At 36.2% G+C, this 15,411-nt stretch overlaps 2 protein-coding genes across 4 annotated transcripts; one reads left to right on the top strand and one right to left on the bottom strand.

Annotated features, from left to right (window-relative positions):
• Window positions 1-9,510: 9,510 nt before the first annotated feature.
• On the bottom strand, window positions 9,511-11,127 carry LOC108050067. Of its 2 annotated transcripts, none has more exons than XM_017131557.2 (4): window positions 10,990-11,127; window positions 9,890-10,543; window positions 9,716-9,838; window positions 9,511-9,663 (listed from the first exon to the last, which is right to left on the bottom strand). In XM_017131557.2, exons 1-4 carry the CDS (start codon window positions 11,051-11,053, stop codon window positions 9,632-9,634), a joined length of 873 nt encoding a protein of 290 aa, XP_016987046.1. In that variant the 5' UTR covers window positions 11,054-11,127; the 3' UTR covers window positions 9,511-9,631. The 2 variants fall into 2 exon arrangements, with proteins under 2 accessions (XP_016987046.1, XP_016987045.1); XM_017131556.2 differs by having other exon boundaries at window positions 9,516-9,663; window positions 9,890-10,546; window positions 10,990-11,123.
• Window positions 11,128-12,985: 1,858 nt separating this feature from the next.
• On the top strand, window positions 12,986-13,561 carry LOC108047355. Of its 2 annotated transcripts, none has more exons than XM_017127504.2 (3): window positions 12,986-13,115; window positions 13,176-13,418; window positions 13,473-13,561. In XM_017127504.2, the coding sequence occupies exon 2, from the start codon at window positions 13,191-13,193 to the stop codon at window positions 13,347-13,349; it is 159 nt and encodes a 52-aa protein (XP_016982993.1). In that variant the 5' UTR covers window positions 12,986-13,115; window positions 13,176-13,190; the 3' UTR covers window positions 13,350-13,418; window positions 13,473-13,561. The 2 variants fall into 2 exon arrangements, with proteins under 2 accessions (XP_016982993.1, XP_016983002.1); XM_017127513.2 differs by having other exon boundaries at window positions 13,037-13,111.
• Window positions 13,562-15,411: the final 1,850 nt, after the last annotated feature.

Raw genomic sequence — 15,411 nt, 5'->3', positions numbered from 1 at the left:
GAAGCTTTTTTTTTAATTTGCTATTTCTACTTCTGTTTCAAAATATTTAACTTACAAACCACGTTAGTGAAGTTTAGCAAGCGAAGCTTGTGTGCTGGAGTTGAAGTGAAAGTTAACCTTTTCTTTACCGTCGATTGGAGAAATGACAACGGGCAGTCTGCAAACCCCAATATCAATATCATGTCATATGTGGTAGGGGTGAAGGCAGTCCGCCAACTACCAATATGAGTTTAAGTTTCTGGCTAAAATTTACTTTAGCTCAAATTAAAAAGTTCAAGTTTTTTTTGCCTCGACGGGGTTCACTGAGCGTGTAAAGTTTTACAACCGATGCTCGAAAGTTTTCTTCGCCTTTCTCTGTGGGCGTGATTGCACTCAATATTGTACTTTGCCTTGTACTTTATGCGCCACCGCACAATCATTAAAGTTGGAATGGAATCGGGACTATTCTCTGGTCACAAGTCCCTCATGTTGGGTCCTCAGCCCCGAAAGTTTTTGATTGTTTGTCATTGTGCAGGAATTATTCAGTCATTCTTTTTCGTCGGTGGGGGTCATGTGGTGTTCTTCTGTAAAGTTTCAATTTGTGAATTACCAAGGAAGTCGCCTGATGGGTCCAAAAAATCTAGATAAATTGGCTTTAATAAAAACAATAGATTTGTATGTGGTAAATAAATCATTTTATCGGCCATAACTTTATGTAAGTAAATCATTTTATCGGCCATAACTTTATGTAAGGATTCGATTGGGGTTTACTAATCATCATCTAATAACCGATGATGATGATTAGTAAGCCTCAATCGAATCCTTACATAAAGTTATGGCCGATAAAATGATTTACTTACAAATTGGTTGAGGCGAAATTCGATTGAGCAACGGGTCAACGCTCAGTGGTACAAAACAAAGATGGATTGAAGAAATGCAAAACAGCAGCATCAGCAGGGATAAAGCAATAGACAGCAACCAATGCCTTCTAAGTTGGTTAAGAGCTCTAACAGATTTGGTTTGCGGGCGCGCAGCTGAAAACTTTACGCCAAAAGAAGTTCAAGAAACACCAGACTCTTAAAAGCTTTTGTGGTTATTGCTTTTTTATACCCTTGCGGAGGGTATTATAATTTCAGTCAAAAGTTTGCAACGCAGTGAAGGAGACATTTCCGACCCTATAAATTATATATATTCTTGATCAGCATCACCAGGAGAGTCGATCTAGCCATGTCCGTCTGTCTGTCCGTTTCTGGGCAAACTAGTCCATCTCTTTTAAAGCTACTTGATACTTTCTATTGCAGGTAGTATATATGTAAGTCCGAATGAGCCGGATCGGGCGACAATATCTTATGGCTCCCATAGGAACAATCGGAATAAAAAAATTTAAAAAAGTATAACTTTGTTGTTTCTAATTTTTCTTTTGTTCTTTGGGATTTGGTTACATTTAAATACCATGGAATTAAGGTTTTCCTAAAATTAAAATCGGACATCTAAATCATAGGAAAATAAAAAATTAAAAAATTAAAATTTACAAAAAAAATGTAATTGTTTTGAAATAATTGCAAGGGTATATAAACTTCGGCTTGCCGAAGTTTGCTTTCTTTCTTGTTTTCAACTATTTCTTTCTTTTATTTTCTTTTTGCAAAAATCACTGGCGCTGCCAAATATGCCGGAAATTTTTAATGATTTCCGCTTGAAGTAGTTGTCCTTCCAGAACTCGTATATGAAAACAAATCGGCGTCAGCAAAAGTCGCATCCGCAGGCATTCATTTAATTATCTTAGATCTCCACGAAATGTTTAAGTTGCTGAAGCCAGATTCGTGGATATAGCAATAATTAGTTCTATACGTCCATTCTGGCCAAGTTACCCGTTCCTTCGGGTGGTGGCAGAAAAGGCAAGAAAACAATGACACATATTTTTAGTGACACGGGTTTTGTGCTTCTTGCAGTGGAGTTAGCAGTATACAAGCAATTCTAATTTATTGTAATCCTTTCCTTGGGTTGTCTGTTATTGCAATAGTAAATGGGCAATCACACGGACATTGTCCGATTTTGACAAAACGTATAAAATAATTACTATATCTCAATGAAATATTTTGATGAATAGAAAATAATAAATAAATAGAAAAATTACATTTTTAAAATATTGTTTTTTTTTAATTTTTTGATTTTCCTATGGGAGCTATATGATAAAGATGTCAGATTTTAATTTAATAAAAACCGTAAGTCTACAGTTTTTAAAAATTACCAAATCCCAAAGAACACAAACAAAATTCAAATCAACAAAGTTATACTTTTTAAAATTTTTTTTTCCGATTGTTCCTATTACAGCTTTATGATATAGACAGACGGACGGACGGACAGACGGACGGACATTGCTAGATACTTTAAAAATATATGTATGTATATACTACTTTATAGGGTCGGAAATTTCTCCTTCTCTGCGTTGCAAAGTTTTGACAGAAATTAATAGCCTCTGCAAAGGTATAAAAATATAAGTGAGAAAAAAATCGTGTCTAAATCTATCCAAAAAGTTCTTAGAAACAAACATAAATTCATCGATTTTGACAAAAATGGAATCACGTATCCAAAAGGCAGAAAGAGTGCCAAGGTCGCTCACCAGATACGGTGGCCCACCATCGCAAGGTCAAAGAGCTGACTACGCATTCTGGGGGCTAACTCCGACTGCCCAACCCCAAAACGCCTTTGACGAATGATCGATGTCGGCCGGACTCAAAGTTCTGACACGGTGAATTATAAATTAGCTAGATTTGCACTCCGCAAGCCAAAGCTTGTAACAATCTTATTAAATCTCCTTGGCTCGAAAGAGTTTAGGATTAATAAAAGAATATAAACTGAAATCCACTATGGCAGTAACTTATTAATTTATAGTGGATTTTTGTACAAATTTATATGGAACATATTGTAACTACACAAAAAATTGCAACCTTTCCTTTTGCCTCAATGAGGCATTGCTATATAATGTCTACTAAAATGCATCCTGTAAAGTATGGCAACTTTTTGAACTAGTGATTTAAAAATAAAACGACCAGCTTTAAATACCTTTTAAATATATATTATTATTTAAAAATATGTTTTTCTGCAACATTTATTAATGTCTTCTTAATAATTATCTTGCATTGGTATGAACACGTTTTTATAACCATCCACAAAAGTACCACTTATAAAAAGTTTTTTATTTAGACTTTCCTGAAAGTGACCATATAATGTTCACGAAGGTTAGGTTCACACCTAATACCCAAAATATCAAAATTAAAAATAAAATGGTAAATTAAATATGGTAACAGTTATCTATAAAAATTGTAAGGAATATTCAAATATAAAATGATAAAATATGGCTGATCTTAACAAAAAGCTGAAAGGATTTCGAACGTGAAAGAAATATGCAAATTTTACTACCTCGGCTTTTCAGTCTGGAAGTTGACACTTAAGCTTATAAATCCAATAAAAATCACATTAGCCCTGCGGCGGAAGTTCGTGTGCAAAGTAAAATTCGCCCTACACCTTTTGCTTAACCGCTTGAGGCAATATCTACGCCCAAGAAATGCTAATAATCACCGAGCCAACCTTTCGACCAAGAGGTTGAACGGAAGTTGAAAGCGAAGGCAAGGAAAACCAGAACGCTAAAATGACAGCGACCACAAAAGGCTTTTAAGTATTTTTAAAATAAAACAAGAAAGGAAAGCTAACTTCGGGCGGAGCCGAAGTTGATATACCCTTGCAGAATACTCTGTAAATTATATTCTCCAAAATTATTCATATGATGCATTCTTAATACTCATAAAAAATCCCAACTTCCTAACTTTAAAAACACCAAAGTTATGGCATTTCCAATCGTTCAGTTATATGGCAGCTATAAGATATAGTCGGCCGATCCTTATGAAATTTGGTATGTCGGATTGATTGGCCAAAAATAAAACCCATAGAAAATCCCAACTTCTTAACTTTACAAACACCAAAGTTATGGCACTTCCGATCAATCAGTTATATGGCAGCTATAAGATATAGTCGGCCGATCCTTATGAAATTTGGTATGTCGGATTGATTGGCCAAAAATAAAACCCATAGAAAGTCCCAACTTCTTATCTTTAAAAACACCAAAGTTATGGCTTTTCCGATCGTTCAGTTATATGGCAGCTATATGATATAGTCGCCCGATCCGGCTCGTTCCGACTTATATACTACCTGCAATAGAAAGACAACTTTTGGGAAAGTTTCGAGCAGATAGCTTGAAAACTGAGGGACTAGTTTGCGTAGAAACGGACGGACAGACGGACAGACTGACAGACGGACAGACGGACGGACAGACGGACGGACAGACGGACAGACGGACATGGCTAGATCGACTCTCCTGGTGACACTGATCAAGAATATATATACTTTATAGGGTCGGAAATGTCTCCTTCACTGCGTTGCAAACTTTTGACTGAAATTATAATACCCTCTGCAAGGGTATAAAAAATTGCTAATGGCTCGCATTTCCCACTTTGAAGAGAATTCAATTCTGTTCTTTATTATTTACACTTTGAAGAGCATTCAATTATGCGTTTTTTATTATTTACACTATTTCCATTCAAATCAGCTTTCAGCAGTCAATGTCGAGTAATACTTTATTCGACTGAAACATCGTACTTAAGATTTTTAAAATCATTTCGGTCAATAGTTAGAAAATATATTTCAGATGTTAGATGAAATTTTGAATATACTATGAAATTTAGAATATATTTGGCTGTATTAGTTAGTTCCACAAGAACAACCATTATACCACAACATTATACTCTTGCAGAGGGTATTATAATTTCAGTCTAAAGTTTGCAATGTAGTGAAGGAGACATTTCCGACCCTTTAAAGTATATATATTTTTGATCAGCATCACCAGGAGAGTCTTTTAGACAAAAACAGATAATTCAGTTTGTAAAAGTTATCCCTTTAACGAAATGCTAATGAAACTGTGTTAATTTTATGATTTTGTGGGTAAAATTTCGATCTCAAATTAAATTTAAATTAAGTAGTCACACTAAGTAGTGTAACTTAGTAAAACTTTTACCGTGAATTAAAATGTTCACAAAAGCAATTACGATGGCGTGTGGCCACAATCTGGGACACTTGTCTAGGGGTGAAAGGATGTGGCAGATGCTCCTGCGAGTGCCAAGGACCAATTATGCGCACATTTCATGCATAAGAAAATTCAATTCCACGTTCATTTGCACATGCAAATCAAATTTATTTGCGGCGAACACATTTCCCGGTACTCATTCAGGCGGAAGGACCAATCCCACTGCAAGTATTTGAGTCTGTCTTTCCTTTAGACCCGTAGTTAAAAGCATCTGAACTTCTGCCCTTCATAGCGATGTGACTGATGGAATTTCACAAATAATATGTCACCAATAATCTGTCACATTTAAATATACACTAGTCGACATAATTTGTTTGACGAAAAACAAATGGTAATTTTACAATGGTTACAATACCTCCATGACTTAAAAAAAATGAAATCAACATTATGTCAAATGAACATGAAATTATATAAACTAAGGTAATTTTCAAGTGGTGGTATAGGTAGTTGGACAAGTAACTATTAATATGAATAACACAGCTTAAATTATATCCTATAGCTTCCATATAACTAAACGATTGGAAATGCCATAACATTGGTGTTTTTAAAGTTAGGAAGTTGGGATATAATTTACAGAGTATTCTGCAAGGTTATATCAACTTCGGCTCCGCCCGAAGTTAGCTTTCTTTTCTTGTTATACCCTTGCAGAGGGTATTATAATTTTGGTCAAAAGTGTGCAACGCAGTGAAGGAGACATCTCCGACCCTATAAAGTATATATATTCGTGATCAGGATCACCTCCTGAGTTGATATAGCCATGTCCGTCTGTCCGTCTGTCTGTCCGTCTGTCTGTCCGTCTGTCTGTCTGTTTCTACGCGAACTAGTCTGTCAGTTTTAAAGATATCGAATTGAAACTTTGCACACACCCTTCTTTCCTTTGCACGCAGTATATAAGTCGGAACGGCCGGGATCGGCCGACTATATCCTATAGCTGCCATATAACTGATTGATCGGAAATGCCATAACTCTGCTGTTTGTTAAGTTAGGAAGTTGGGACTCTCTATGGGTATTATATTTGGCCAATTAATCCGACCTACCAAATTTCATAAGGATCGGCCGACTATATCTTATAGCTGCCATATAACTGATTGATCGGAAATGCCATAACTTTAGTGTTTGTTAAGTTAGGAAGTTGGGATTTTCTATGGGTTTTATTTTTGCCCAATCAATCCGACGTACTAAATTTCATAAGAATCGGCCGACTATATCCTATAGCTGCCATATAACTGATTGATCGGAAATGCCATAACTCTGCTGTTTGTTAAGTTAGGAAGTTGGGATTTTCTATGGGTTTTATATTTGGCCAATTAATCCGACCTACCAAATTTCAAAAAGATCGGCCGACTATATCTTATAGCTGCCATATAACTGATTGATCGGAAATGCCATAACTTTAGTGTTTGTTAAGTTAGGAAGTTGGGATTTTCTATGGGTTTTATTTTTGCCCAATCAATCCGACATATCAAATTTCATAAGGATCGGCCGACTATATTTTATAGCTGCCATATACATAACTGAACGATTGGAAATGCCATAACTTTGGTGTTTTTAAAGTTAGGAAGTTGGGATTTTTTATGAGTATTAAGAATTCATCATATGAATAATTTTGGAGAATATAATTTGCAGAATATTCTGCAAGGGTATTTCAACTTCGGCTCCGCCCGAAGTTAGCTTTCCTTTCTTGTTTTTTCTTGTTTTTTCATAAAGGTTTATTATTAATTATTTGCAAAATAGACGTAGATGTCAGCAAATCTTCCCCTTAGGCCCCACAGTCATTTCAAACTCAAACATTTAAGATAAAAATAGAAACAATAAATTTAATTCAAACATGGGCCAGCTGTTGCTAAACGATGGATGAAAACAAAATGCAAACGTATAATTAGAGGCGAACAATTCGGGTTGAGCTCGACAACCCCCAATCTATCAATTCTCCATTCTTCGGAGATTCCAGCTAAGCACACAGATGCATTTTGGTGATGTTTTGAGTTTTTGGGTATAAAAGGGGCTTGGCATAGACTGAATTGTCATCAGTTGCGATTGGAGCGAAAGTTTAAGAATGCGTGCCTACATTGCGATTATCTTTCTGGCCCTGATGGGAGCGGTCGTGGCCCAAAGAGATGGTTACGGCGGTGGTGGCTTTGGCGGTGGTGGCTTTGGCGGTGGTGGCTTTGGACAAGACAAAGCCTTTATAATAGACCTTGAAGTCAGGTTTGGCGGTCGTCCCACACGTCCTACCCTAATTCCTACCACACCTAGCACAAGTGCTCCCAGACCTACCCCAGGACCCGAGGAATTCACCACTGAAAGCTACTCTGAAAGCAGCTTCATTGATAACTAGACCGATATCTTTACTGATCTCCACTGATATCTCGACTGATAGTTTCACTGACAACTCCACCGACACCACCACAGAATCGGGATAGACTTAAGGATTGCTCCTTACCAAAAAATAGGTATTCAAAATAAATAAAATGTAGTTAATTTGGCACATTAAACCGTTCTTTTCCATACCATTGCACTTTTTGGTCAAAAGTGTGCAACGCAGTGAAGGAGACATCTCCGACCCTATAAAGTATATATATTCTTGATCAGGATCGCGCCCTGAGTTGATATACGCATGTCCGTCTGTCTGTTTCTACGCAAACTAGTCTCTTAGTTTTAAAGATATCGAATTGAAACTTTGCACGCAGTATATAAGTTGGAACGGACGGGATCGGCCGACTATATCCTATAGCTGCCATACAACTGATTGATCGGAAATGCCATAACTTTGGTGTTAGGAAGTTGGGATTTTCTATGGGTTTTATATTTGGCCATTCAATCCGACCTACCAAATTTCATAAGGATCGGCCGACTATATCCTACAGCTGCCATATAACTGAACGTTCGGAAATGAAATAACTTTGGTGTTTTTAAAGTTAGGAAGTTGGGATTTTTTATGAGTATTAAGAATGCATCATATGATTAGTTTTGGAGAATATAATTTACAGAATATTCTGCAAGGGTATAGCTTCTCTTTCTTGTTTTCTTTGGTTTCAATAACTTTTTACAGGCGTCGCGGTACTTAATCGATTAAATTTGGGATGATCTCTGGAGATATCTCTTCCCAGAAAATGTCTCCTCTGTTGCTTTATTTAACGATACTGTTCTTTTGCGTTTCATAAATCATGAAACCAAAATTTCGAGCTGAGTTTAGCTTCAATTAATTAAAGCACTTTTTTGAAAAAAACAAGCCAAATGTGCCATTTTTATGTTCGTCTTTACTTGGCTATTGCATCGGTATTGGCATCGTACTCGTACTTAGAACTCATAGCTGTAACATTTAAAGCTAAGATTGAAATTTCTACTGCAATCTTCCGACTTAAATTACAAAACCCCTTGCAAAAGTAAAACAAATAATATTTTGTATTAAACTGTAAGAACTGTTTTAACCATTTATACCTTTTACAACTTTGCAAATATTTAATCTATATATATATACATACTACTGCCACAGTTGCTTTTTTATTAATTGTTGGCACTTATTTGAGTCAATTACGACAAACGGAGATTGTTAATTGTTTTGTTGCTGTTGCTTCCTCGGCAGTGGTTGGCAGTGGTTCCTCGGCAGTGGTGGTCGCTCAAGTCCAAGACAAACAAGGCACATCGTGGACATCCGACCTGGTGCTTCGCAATGTTCCCCTTGTTCGTGTCATATTTATTCGCACAGAGTTGGCTCTTTGTTTTTCTCGACTACGCCCTTTTGCTGCGTATTGTTCTGTCGCATTTGGCATTTGCTCTTCGCCGTTGGCCTTTCTTTGCTTTTGGCCAATAAACGGGTCATCTCTGTGCCACAGTACTACCTCTTTTGGTTTGCGTTTAATGGCATCTTAAACATTTTATTTGGTCGGCAATGTCCCGCAATTCTAGTCATCTTATATTAGATCTATGCTACTCGAAGTCCTCCTTCCCCCTTTGGTTCTTGACTTGTTGACTAACTTGGGTAAACTTTCATTTACTGTCAGTCCATCGAGCTAAGTTCTAATTAATTTTTGGCCCGTGCCTGTCTGATAAGAGTGTATATGTGAGACAACGACAAATAGTTGATATTCTAGACCGGTAAGGATAAGTAAATAAATTTTTAATTAAAGAGTAAGAATATACCTTATGAATAACATCTGGGTTGCCCTAAAATATTACTTTTTTTAATAAATCGTTTATACACTTGAATAAGGCAATTCTATTTCAGACATTTTCTACAATATAAAGTATTAATTCTTGATAAGATCAGTCTGTCCGTTCCTACACAAACTAGAGATGGGCGAAATAATAATTGTTCCTTAGCACTATTTTTCTAGTGTCATTTCTTATTTCTTAGCGACTCTCCTCGATTTAAATTTAATATATTTTTATTTTTAATATATATTATGATATTTGGTGTAATAAGATTTAAATGTGAACAAACAAAATAATTTAAATGGTTCAAACTAATAAAGACAAAACATATTACTTATGGAGAATCAAAAATTGCAAGCATTAAATGTCCAGACGAGGGATAGATCTGGAACCTGTGAAAAGTATCTGTGAATTATCGGTAAATTTACTGCACATTAAGTTTACCAAATTTCCACTTAGCCTGGGAATTTAGGTTTTTTGCTACCGGCTCTATTATTACATCAGCCAGTTTGGACAAAATCTTTTGTCTATCTCGCTCATCTTCCGGGACCGCTTTTGTACTGAAACCTGTAAATATTTTCCATAAGACATGCTTTAATTACAGCCAAAAAATTTTACCCATTTTTAATTTATTTCCGGTCGTGGCGATTTTCTCCGTTTTGACGTTTTTGTTTTCCACATCAGATGTTTTTTCTTGCGACTGCTCAACCAACTCGGTCTGCTTAGCCAGCAATGGAATGTTTTTCATAGCTCCTTTTTGGCGATCCTTTGCGTCTTTAATTGCGTCCTTGGATGGCTTCGTATATTGCCAACGAGGACTATGCTTTATTTGGGGCTTAAAATCTATAATGCCGGTTGGGAGATCTGTTTCCATTCGCCTGGCTGGCATTCTGGAAGATCGTTGGCCTTTAGTCTCGACCATTGCGATGTTGAGGGACATCAAATTGGCCAGCTTTTGGACTGTCTGCGGCTCCTTTGCCAGAAGCTCTTTTGCCAGCAGCTCCTCCGCAGAGCGATCGTTCCGCTTTTGGATGTAGTGCGCCTTGAGGGATTCGTTGCTCCTGCTGAGTTGGACAGCAGCTTTCTTCAACTCGAGTGTCCTGTTGTGCTGCGGCCTTCGAGCGGTCTCCATAATCAGGCTGACTGGCGAGTTTTTCGACCAGACCAAGTTGTCCGTCATTTTGGTGGTTGCTTCGCTTGGGACCACAGGCTCCGATGCTACCGGCCGTTGAGCAACGTGGGCATTCCTTGATTGCTGACACATGAAAATAACTACTGCAAAGAAAAAGTAAGCGCTGAATGAGTTTGGTTTCCAATATATTTGTATACAATTTCTGTTTTTATAAGTAATAACTTTTTAATATATTAGTCAACAAACAATTTTATATCTATTATTCTTAAAAGACTATACTTCTAAGAAATATTTATTTTTAGCAATTTAAAAACAGGTGGGGCAAAACAAATTTTTTTAAATTAATTGAACAGTTTTGTTTTACTTTTGTTTAATGGTGCAAAATAATATGTTTCGTAATGCATAATAATGAATATTGTTTACAGTAGTTGATAATAAAAATTATCATATAAATTATACTATTATTGTTACTTATTAATACTTATTTAATGGGAGGAGTTCGGTTTAGCCACATTTGATTTGGCCCAACCCCTAGTGCTGGTGCTGCCAACAATGGAAGGCAGCTTAACAGAGAAGATTTACTTACAGTTGCGCCAGCGATTTAGTTGTTTCGAAATGTTTGTAACACCATCAATTTTATTTAAAGCCATAATGTAACTTAAAATTTTATACGAATTCAATTTTTACGTTTCAAACCGGTCGTGTTCTCGTTCCGAATAAAAGTAATACTAAGCTGGTGACTTCTTTTAAAATATATCATTAAAAAGTCAAAGGTAACTAGTTAAAAATCTTGTGGCAAAATGAAAAATATGCAGCCCATGTTCCTCTTAGGGTCAATTAATTAGGACCTTTTTAATAATGTTTCTCATTATCAAGCATTTGGGGAAGGTCAAAATTTGTGAAGACCACTCCTATACTAAGGCTGAATCCCATACGTGTCCTTCTTGAACCCGTGATGTTTTTCGCTTATAAAAATTTCTCACGCCCTTCACTCGTCTTTTTAGGGAGCCAAAATCTGCTATACTTTAAGTGCTGGACCTTTCTTGTGGCTTGGCTTTGATTTTGTTTACCGTAAAACATTTACCATTCAGCGTTCGTGTAACGCTCGTCACCTAAACGCATTAAAAGTTTTTTTTTACCTCACTTTACCTCCATCCTTGCTTTGTGTTTTCTTTATTTTGTGTGCACTTTATTGAAAGCACATCACGTTTTGTACCTGATTTGCTGGCAATCCTTGGACATTCTAAACAGAGGCCATCAGTGTGGAGTTTTTACCCGAGCTGCATACGAAATTCTGGGCAAATAATTGAGATTAATTGTTTCGCAAAGTATTTAATGCTTAAGGGTAGGCTAAAAAATCCTGACTAAGCTTTAATTTATATGCCTTGTCTGCGGCAGACTTTAGCTAAACTGGGCCTTTTAAATCATTATTATTCAGTCATCAATAGGGGAATATTTCAATTAATTCTTACCGATTGATTTTTGTTAATTTAAACGGAAGAGACAAAAAAAGAAAAACAAATTGTAAAGGGTGTTGTATTATCCTATGCTGAAGAATGAAAAAGAAAAACAAAAAACAAAAAAACCCTTAAAAAGTAGTTACTATACTATAAAAAACAGTATTTTCTATCAATCGAATATTGTAGAAGGAAGTCAAAAATTGCGATTCTATACACCTATAGAAATCTGGCATAAAATAAAACAATGCCAAAAAATGGGGTCTATTGAAATGAGTAATAAATTGGATAATAGCTAAGACATAAAAACCAGTATATATAAAAAAAAATACCCGAACTAAAGGACTACAGTAATACTTATGTAATTATAGACATGGATGCGTACTGTTATGCATTTTCAATTTTTCAAGCCGAAAAGTGGAAAAGTGAAATTAAGCAATGCCATATAATTTGATTTTTTATAATTACAATCAGAACACTACATAAATTGACGTTGCATATTGTTGCTATATCATTATCGTTGTGATGCTTCTTTGGGGTTAGACCAAATACAAGAAGCCAGATTACGTTTTATCTGCATAGTAGTAGTAAAGTCCATTATATGTATACAAAAATGTATATGTAAGCGATGTTATCCTAATTCCCAGATATGGCCGAAACTGATACTTGATACTAGACTCTAATTAATTTTAAAATAATCCGTACCAAATTCCCGAATATTATTTTTATATTTTTAAAATTCTGTTATGCCATTTGAAATATGATATATGTTTATGCAAAAATAAGTTTTCGTTTTCATTCTTCTCATCCGCAGAGTGCAAGCAAGCCATACGTGTTATTAAGTTTCTTAAAATAAAAATGGTATGAGGAAAATAAACCAGAAACAAATTACCTTTAAGCCATCATTGGAATTAGGATTTATAAAGAAATTTATGTTACACAATTTTACATTAATAAAATTGCATAAAAAATATGTTGGCCGATTGACAATTGGTTTTATACAAGTATGTGCCTATATCGACCGAATTTCTAACATCAGCCAAATCAACGCCTACAAAGTAGTACTTACTGCACACAAGTATATGTTTATACATATATTCTAAAAAGAATGCCTTGAAATTTAAATCAAGCCAAATACTTTTCGTTGCCGTTTCCTAACTATGTCCAGGTTAGTTGAACATTAAGATTCGAACTCTTCGGACATATACGGCCCAAAAATATCAAAATTGTATTCATATTTTTCCGTGCAAAGCAAGTAATTTAAGCTGGTCTTATTTTTTTCTTGATTTTTATCCGTTAATATTTATTATGATAGGATAAACAAATTATCATGTGCAACTATCCCTGCTATCCTTGCGCCGCCTTGTGTCCCTGCGGCGGTAGTGGACCAAGTGGATTCTACGATCCTTGTTTTGGACCCTACAACGGTCCATTTAACTCTTGGTGTGGGGCAAGCGGTCCCGGTTTCTGGCGTGGTGGTTGCTGCTAATTCTTGTGAGAGGAAGACTCTAATACAAACTTAAATAACTTGCTTGCCTTACAAAATCTGAAGTCAAACGTAAGTTCATAACATTTTAAAAAAACTTCTCTTAAATTGTGCAATTTCAATCAGATATTTTCCAATGGCTTGCCACGGTAAAAAGGAAAACCTAATGTCGAAAACGAAGAGTAGAATGTTTATTTAATAAATTGTTCAAACTATTTTTTGTTTTGGGTGTGTTTTTCAATATGGGCCGGTAGCATCTATCAACATAATTGCGGAGCAGCTCGAGTTCTTGTTTTTAGTGACCTACATATAGGTATTGTCCAAAACATTGTTGAACGTTTGTGGGTAATGTATGGTTACAAATAAAATAAGATAGAAAATTAATAAAAGGCTTCCAAATTTTCCTTTACCACTGAATATTGTCAATCTACACCTCAGAATCTAAAGAAGGTACCCCGCTGATGACAACGGCATTTCAACACCTGAGTACCCAGATTTAAACCCTGGTTAAATGGCTGCTGGGCTAATGCTGAAGTTACCTCCACCCTTTTAAAACTTGGCGAGTCTTTAAATACGTTCTAAGCACATCAACTCCTGCTTAACATCCGTCCTGGCTCCGAACGCAGGTACCCATAAGTACCTGCGTCAACCATTGAATGAACCTCACTGCTTGTATAGGGACCCATGGGGGCATCGTGGAGGACTGTACAAATGTGAGGAGATGGCGACTTAAAGTTTGGACCCATATAGCATGCACAACAATAGTAAAACCCAAGAAGAAGATAGAAAAGCATTCCAGAAGAGTAGAAAAATGATGAGGTCGCCAGATCAAGGCGTTACAGAAGAAGGAAAGACGCCGCAAGTGGTTCATCTGGAGGAACAACCAAACCCATCTACGGCAATACAGCACGAGGATCAGCAAAGCCCTGCTTTATCCCAAAATGTCATAAAATGAGAGCCCTAGAAGAGGAAACGATCGAGAAACGCAGAGCAGTGCTTCGAAAAATGAAGTATGCGATGGATGGATGTTAAAGGCCGAGCGTCAGAACTGAGCGAACTCCTTGATATTGTCGGAAAAAAGTTGGTTGACTGCCGAAACAGAGGGAGTCAAGGAAGCGAACTTGGTGGCTGAAGCCAACAAAAAGCTGCCGGAAACTGACACACCAGTTTCGTCCCGCAAAAAACGGACTGCTTCTAACCCAGCCGAGCAAGAGTCATCTAAAAAGCCGAAAAGTAAGGAAGAGAAGGACGGCTTTAAAACAGTGACTCGGAAACATCTCAAACAGAGGGAAAGAATAAAGCAGTTAATGTTAACCCTGAGAGTTCAAGTACGTTCAAGATCCCGCCCAGAAGCTGGATTGGTCAATCCCGCAGAAGGCAGGAGCCACGCCGAGGTGTTGAGGGAGCTTAGGGAAAACTTGAAGCCAGACGAGACCGGTGTAGCCATTCGCTCAGTCAGTAAAACCAAGTCAGGGGATTTGCTTCTTGACAAATATAGTTAATAATTACTACATCTTAAAGGATTATTTTAATAATAATCAAAAAATTAAAAAAAAAAATGTTAAAAAAATGTATTTTTTTGTTTTTCTATAAAAATACATTTTTTTAACATTTTTTTTTTAATTTTTTGATTTTCCTATGGGAGCTTTATGATATAGATGTCCGATTTTAATTTAATTAAAACCGTAATTCTATAGTATTTAAATATTACCAAATACCAAAGAACAAAAAAAAAATGAAAAACAACAAGGTTATACTTTTTAAATTTTTTTTGTTCGATTGTTCCTATGGGAGCTATTTGATATAGTCGCCCGATCCTGCTTGTTCCGACTTATATACTACGTACAATAGAAAGACAACTTTTGGGAAAATTTCAACCGAGTTATAAAAACCGTACAAACTGATTAAAGTTTGGCCTAAGCCAGAGTATATATGTAAAACCATATGCCCAAACACGCTTTAATTGAAGAACTAAAATCTAGGCCAACTGCTGGCAGCCAACTTAATGTCGAACGATTTGTGAACAATATGTATTGTCAGATTGTTGAGTGGAATTGTTACTGGT

Source organism: Drosophila rhopaloa, unplaced genomic scaffold (genome assembly GCF_018152115.1).
Source record: "Drosophila rhopaloa isolate 14029-0021.01 unplaced genomic scaffold, ASM1815211v1 contig_2, whole genome shotgun sequence".
NCBI classification, from domain to species: domain Eukaryota; kingdom Metazoa; phylum Arthropoda; class Insecta; order Diptera; family Drosophilidae; genus Drosophila; species Drosophila rhopaloa.
Note: the sequence above shows the minus strand (reverse complement) of the source record. Positions and strands in the feature narration are given on the sequence as shown.